Source organism: Carlito syrichta, unplaced genomic scaffold (genome assembly GCF_000164805.1).
Source record: "Carlito syrichta isolate Samal-C Ts95f unplaced genomic scaffold, Tarsius_syrichta-2.0.1 Scaffold288754, whole genome shotgun sequence".
NCBI classification, from domain to species: domain Eukaryota; kingdom Metazoa; phylum Chordata; class Mammalia; order Primates; family Tarsiidae; genus Carlito; species Carlito syrichta.
Genome location: NW_007232850.1, coordinates 176,022 through 182,021, shown reverse-complemented (window position 1 = coordinate 182,021; position 6,000 = coordinate 176,022). Strand labels below are relative to the sequence as shown.

The 6,000-nt window shown below is 38.1% G+C and overlaps 1 protein-coding gene across 1 annotated transcript in view; it reads left to right on the top strand.

Annotated features, from left to right (window-relative positions):
- Positions 1-3,740: 3,740 nt before the first annotated feature.
- The window catches only part of LOC103255949 (rab proteins geranylgeranyltransferase component A 1-like), a 33,243-nt gene continuing 30,983 nt past the window's right edge, over positions 3,741-6,000 (top strand). The window contains exon 1 of the mRNA XM_008053855.2: positions 3,741-3,952. Coding sequence (XP_008052046.2) covers positions 3,741-3,952 — 212 coding nt within the window. The remainder of the gene's footprint in view (positions 3,953-6,000) is intronic.

Below are 6,000 nucleotides of genomic sequence, written 5' to 3'. Positions count from 1 at the left end.
TTCATGATGGATGATTTTGAGATGTGTTGTTGAATCTGGTTTGCTAGGATCTTGTTGAAAATTTAGCATCTATGTTCATCAAAGGTATTGGCCTGTAGTTCTCTTTTTTTGTTGGGTCTTTACCTGGCTTGGGTGTCAATGTGATGTTAGCTTCGTAAAATGATGTGGGGTGAGTTCCATCTTTCTCAATCACCTGGAATTCCATCAGTAGGATTAGTATTAGCTCCTCTTTAAATATCTTGTAGAATTCTGCTGGGAAGCCATATGGTCCAGGGCTTTTTTTATAGGTAGTTTTCTTATTATATAGTCAATTTCCTTGATTGTTATTGGTCTATTTAGGGTCTCAATTTCTTCTTGTTCCTACCTAGGCAGGTTGTGTGATGACAGAAAGTCCTCCATTTCATTTAGATTTTCAAGTTTGTTTCCATACAAGTGTACATAGTACACTCTAATGATCTTTTGTATTTCTCCAGGATCAGATGTGACTTCATCTTTTGTGTTTCTGATTTTGTTTACTTGGGCTTTTTCTCTCTTTTTCTTGGTCAGTCTAGCTAGGGGACCATCAATCTTGTTTATCCTTTCGAAGAATCAGCTTTTCGTTTCATTGATTTTTTTGTATTATCTTTTTGTCTTCTCTGTCCTGGGTTTGGGCTTTTATATTGGTGATCTGGATTCTTCTGCTGACGTTAGGGTTTTGGTGGTCTTGCTTTTGCAGCTTCCTTAGTTGGCTTGTTAGGCTGTTAATTTGTGACCTTCCATTTTCTTAGTGTGCATTTGTAGTTATATAAATTCTCCTCTTACTACAGCTTTTAAGGCATCCCAGAGATTTTTGTAAGATGTTTCTTCATTTTCATTTGCTTCCAGGTATCTTTTAATCTCTGTTTTGATTGCATCATTGACCCAGGAGTTGTTTAGCATCATGTTGTTTAGCGTCCATGTCTTTGTGTGTTTTGGGGGGACCTTGTTGGTGTTGTTTATTTGTATTCCACTATGGCCCAAGAAGTTGCATGGTAAAATTTTGGTCCTTTTAAATTTGCTTATGCTTGATTTATGGCAAAGTATGTGGTTGATCTTAGAGTACGTTCCATGCGGTGATGAGGAGAATGTGTATTCTGTGGTCTTTGGGTGGAAGGTTCTGTAGGTATCAATTAAGTCCATTTGATCAAGAGTCACATTGAGGTTTCAGATCTTGTTGCTGATTTTTTGTCCTGATGATCTGTCTAGGGTTGTGAGTGTGGTATTACAGTCCACAGCTATGATGGTATTGGAGTCAATATCTTTTTTTAGTTTACTTAGGAGCTGCTTTATGAAAGTTGGTGCTCCTATGTTGGGTGCATATATGTTTAGGATGGATATTTCTTCTTGATGGATTGAACTTTTTATCATTCTTTAGTGGTCTTCTGTATCTTTTTTTTAATTTTTGATAGCTTAAAGGGTATTCTGTCTGAGATTAAGATCATTACTCCTCCTTTCTTTTGTTTTCCATTCACCTGACAATTTTTTTCCCATCCTCTTCCTTTGAGTCTATGAATGTCCTTTCTAGTGAGGTGAGTCTCTTGAAGGCAGTAATTTGTTGCCTGGTGATATTTTATCCATTTTGCCATTCTATGTCTTTTCTGTGGTTCATTTAGTCCGTTCACATTCAAACTAATTTTTGAAAGGTGAGAGTTGATCCCTATCATAATGTTCTTACAAAGTTGTTGTTGTTCTTCCTGTTTGTGTGTTGTCTTTCTTTTGGTTATAGAGTTGGATCTTGTTTGTTTTTAATATTTTACCTGTACACTTGTGAAGAACGTTGTTGTTGTTCATTTTTCCTTTTCTTCTGTGTTCAGTACTTTCTTAAGTGTCTCCTGTAGAGATGGTCTGGTGGCAGCGTAGGTTCTTAGTGATTGGATATCTGGGAAAGATTTCAAATCTCCCTCACTGATGAAGCTTAGCTTGTCTGGGTAGGTTATTCTTAGTTGAAATTGTTTATCTTTTAGAACTTTGAATATAGGGCTCCAAGCTCTCCTAGCCTGGAGGATTTCTGTAGATAAATCTGCTGCTATTCTAATTGTTCCTCCCTGGTAGATAGTCTGACCTTTTTCTTTTGCTGCCTTTAGGATTTTTTCTTTTATACCTACTTTGGTTAGGCGAATTAGTATGTGTCTGGGAGTTGTTCTTCTCATTTCTTGTCTTGCAGGGATTCTCTGAATCTCTTGTGTTTGGATTTTTTCATCACTGATGAGATGGGGGAAGTTTTCTTGAATGATTTCATGATATGTTTGTTCCAGTGTGGCCTCTATTTCTCTCTCTGCCTCAGGAAGGCCAATTACTCTTAGGTTCAGTCTCTTGAAGTGATCCTTCATCTCTTGAAGGTTTTGCTCTGTGTTTTTGAGCTTCTTTTCTATGTTTTTGACAGTTTGGGTTAGTTCTGTGTTTTGGTCTTTGAGGTCTGAGATTCTTTCTTCTGCTTGGCTAATTCTGTTTTCCATGCTTATTAGTTTGTTATTCATTTCCATCACAGTATTCTTTACTGTTGTTATTTCTGACATCAGCTCCTTCCTATTTTCCTCTTATCTCTCCTCTATTTTTTTAATTCTCTCTATTAATGTCTTGATGTCTGGGTTTGTTGCGTGTTACTAGTCATTCTGGGGGCTCTTCATTGTTTGTTTCCTGGAGTCTGTTTTCTCAGTGTCTGACCTCCCAGTGGTCTGTATGACACCTATATTCTTCTTTTGGTGTTTCTTCATTTGTGTGGGTTTTTCCCCTCCCTACTTTTTCCTTCCCTCCACATCACCATCTTCTTTAATTCTGTTATTCATGGGTAGAGGGGTTGCTTTTACTTCTGTTTCTTCAATCTCCTATTCTTCTTTATGTATGCCCTCTGACTTTGTTCAGTTCTGTAGTTGCACTGTAGGTTGGAGGTGGTCCTTTTGCAGTTTTGAGATTTACTTAAGGGGGGGCGTGATTCAGAATCTATTTGCAGGTCCTGGTATTTGCCAACAGTTGTATGGATAATCTGAAACCCACTTCCCACTGCCTTTAATCTGTTCGTGCAGTGGGGCTGTAGCTTTACTCCCTGAAATAAAATGAGGTTAGCAGAGGGAAGAGAATGGAGCAGACAGTGGGGGGATGAGGGAGGTGGAGAGAGAGAGGAGTAAGGGGGGAAACAGACGAGTGTACCACCAAATGGAGAGAGAGACTTAAACTGAAACAGATAAAAACAATAGACCTCTAGACTAACCAACTCCCATACAAAAGAAACTAAAACATACAATGATGCTAACATACAAGCTAACCAACCACCTTATTGGTGTGCTGTTCCTCCATACAAAGAAATGGTTTACAGAGAGGAGAAAAGAGAAGAAAAGGAAGAGAAAAAAAAGGAACAAAGCAGTAGGAATAGAATCAAGTCATTAAACTAACAGAACCAATCAAGCATACTCTGAGACTTTTTGTTTGAGTCCATTGTCCTTTCAGCTCTGATTTCTAGCTGTCTTCTCAAGCTGGTAAATTTGTTCACAGTTAGGGTCAGTTGCCCCTGGCCTGCTGTGAAGGACAGTTCAGATCACCACTCAAATCTGGCCTGTGTCTGTTTTTCAAGCTTGTTTGTCCCGTTTCGGTGTTGTTACCTTGAATTGCCTGCAGGTGGTGCTATCTCGCAGCCCCAGAGGGGGTAGAACTGGACAGGAGCCCTGCAGAGGCTGGAGATGGGAGCCTGCCTCAGGGCACACGAGAGGTGACCCATAGCCAGCAGGATGTCACGGTGGCAACAGAGGAGGCAGCGATCCCAGCAGATCTTGCTGCAAGGGCTTCAAGGACTGAAGTCGTGGATCGCCTCAGGCATGGGTAGCACAATGCACTACGGCCGCCACGGAGGCCACGGCGACACCAGCGCCTCTGTGTCTGCAGCTGCAGTGGCTGTCCAGACCACTGCGATGCCCCAGCGGTGGCGACAGCCTAGTTCCGTGTGAAGATCAGGCTGCCAACGTTGGGATCTGCAGCCCTTGGGGAGAGAGCCAGAAACTCTCTGCGTTCTCCTTTGCAGAGGGTCTCATAGACCAGGCTGCTCCATCATCATCTTGCCAGAAGTTCCCTCTTTTTGTACTTTTAAATATTCGGTTTTATTTATTTCTAAATCTAGTTCATTTTCATTAGCCATAGCAATCTGTATGTGAAGATATATTTTCCTTTTAAAAATGTTATTGATTTTAAAGGTATTTTTCCCCACTTAAATTAATACAAGAAGATGAGAAAATTTATATTTGTCATTGGTCCTCTGCTCTTAGCTAATGAAAGTTTTATGTTATTCTCTCTAATCATATATTAAGTATTCACTTGTTAGTTAATTCTGATACTCAGTTTATCTTCACTTCTGTTCAGTATTTATTGCTCAATTTCATCCATTCTTGTTCAGCACAAGCTTTTACTTTCTTTCCATTGAGAACAGGGTAAAAATTTGTCATCTTTTACTGTGGACTTTAGAATTGACCAATGCTATGGTACTTTTTATTAAATATCATTCAATTACTGTGTAACTTTCTGTGGCGTATAATACGTGAAATTCATTTTGTAGTTTTTTTAAAAGAAGATCTTATATTAATGTTTTAGGCATATGTAATAAGATATAATGTATAATTCTCAGTATTTTCAACTGTACAATTTAAAGCTTTTTACAAATCATATTTTTGCCCTCTTTATTCTGCATTCTGTGCTATGAAATTGCTGTAATGTAGTCTTAAGTGTGTGTTCAGGAATGTGCGTAAAACAAAAAAAAAATACCTTATAGTTCACTTTTACTATTTAGTCTCGCTAATGACTTTTCAGAGATGTCATACTTCCTTAAATTTGGCTTGATTTAGAATTTATAAAACTGTAAGTATGCAACTGAAGTTTACCTTCATAGCATATGGGAACGGTATATATGAAAGTCTCTTTCAAGGCAAATAAATTGTTGAGTTAACAAGGGAGATACATTCCATTCACATGTTATCATATAGTGGTGGAGAACATAGTCTGGGTTCAGATCCTAGCTTTTACTTACTATTTTCCTGACCTTAGACAAGTTACTTCTTTTCTCTATGCCTTAGCTTTTCTGTCTGTAAAATAGGAATAATGATAGTATCTATCTCAGGATTGATATCAGGATCAAATTAATTGGGACAATGTATGGCACTTACAAGTACTCAATAAGTGTGAGTTTTTACTTTAAAATTAATCACCAGAGTTAGAGAGAACTCTACGAGCCATAAGGGTGTGTTCTAGAACATGAGTGGATACCTTCGAGGCATGTCTTGGTGAGCTGAGCTGGTCAGTGATTGTTCTTCATTTATTTCAGAATAATTTTCTGCTCTAAAAGTAGACTTCTGACCTGTGCAACAGAAGCCTCTAGCAGAGATGCCTCCTAAGGAAACCAGAGATAACCTTTTCTTCAAAATAAACATGTAATTTGTTGAATGAGTTTTCATTATGTGGAAATGGAGTTAGATGAGAAAGTTATTTAGAAATACCTGTTTGCTATAAACACTATTCAATAATACATCACTTATTTAGCACCCCCATAGAGTGTTATAGTCTCTCCAAATCCATTCTTCAGATAGCTGCAATTTATCCTTTCAGAACTGAAATGTTATTTTAACACTTTTTTCTTAATTACCCTTCTAGCATGTATCATATTTCTTTGCCATATTATACCGAATATATACTAAACATATTTTAACCTTTTTTCTTTATAACTTAGGGTTATTGTGAACATAATTGATTATAGTTCTTATAATCCAACAGTGCCCTTGAGGCCTATTAAGGTGTGTAGGTCTATTTGCTCCTATGCTAAGTGACCCCATATTGTTGTGGTTTTGTCATTTTATTGTGTCTACATTTTATGTGGCTTCCACTTTTCCCTCTGTCAGGCTGTTTTCATGCAGCTGGCAGGATGCTGTCTCTGGCAGCACTTTCTATTGACCTCCCTTACCCCTTACTTGCTTCTCATAATTTGCAGAGAGTGAGATAAGTGCTTAT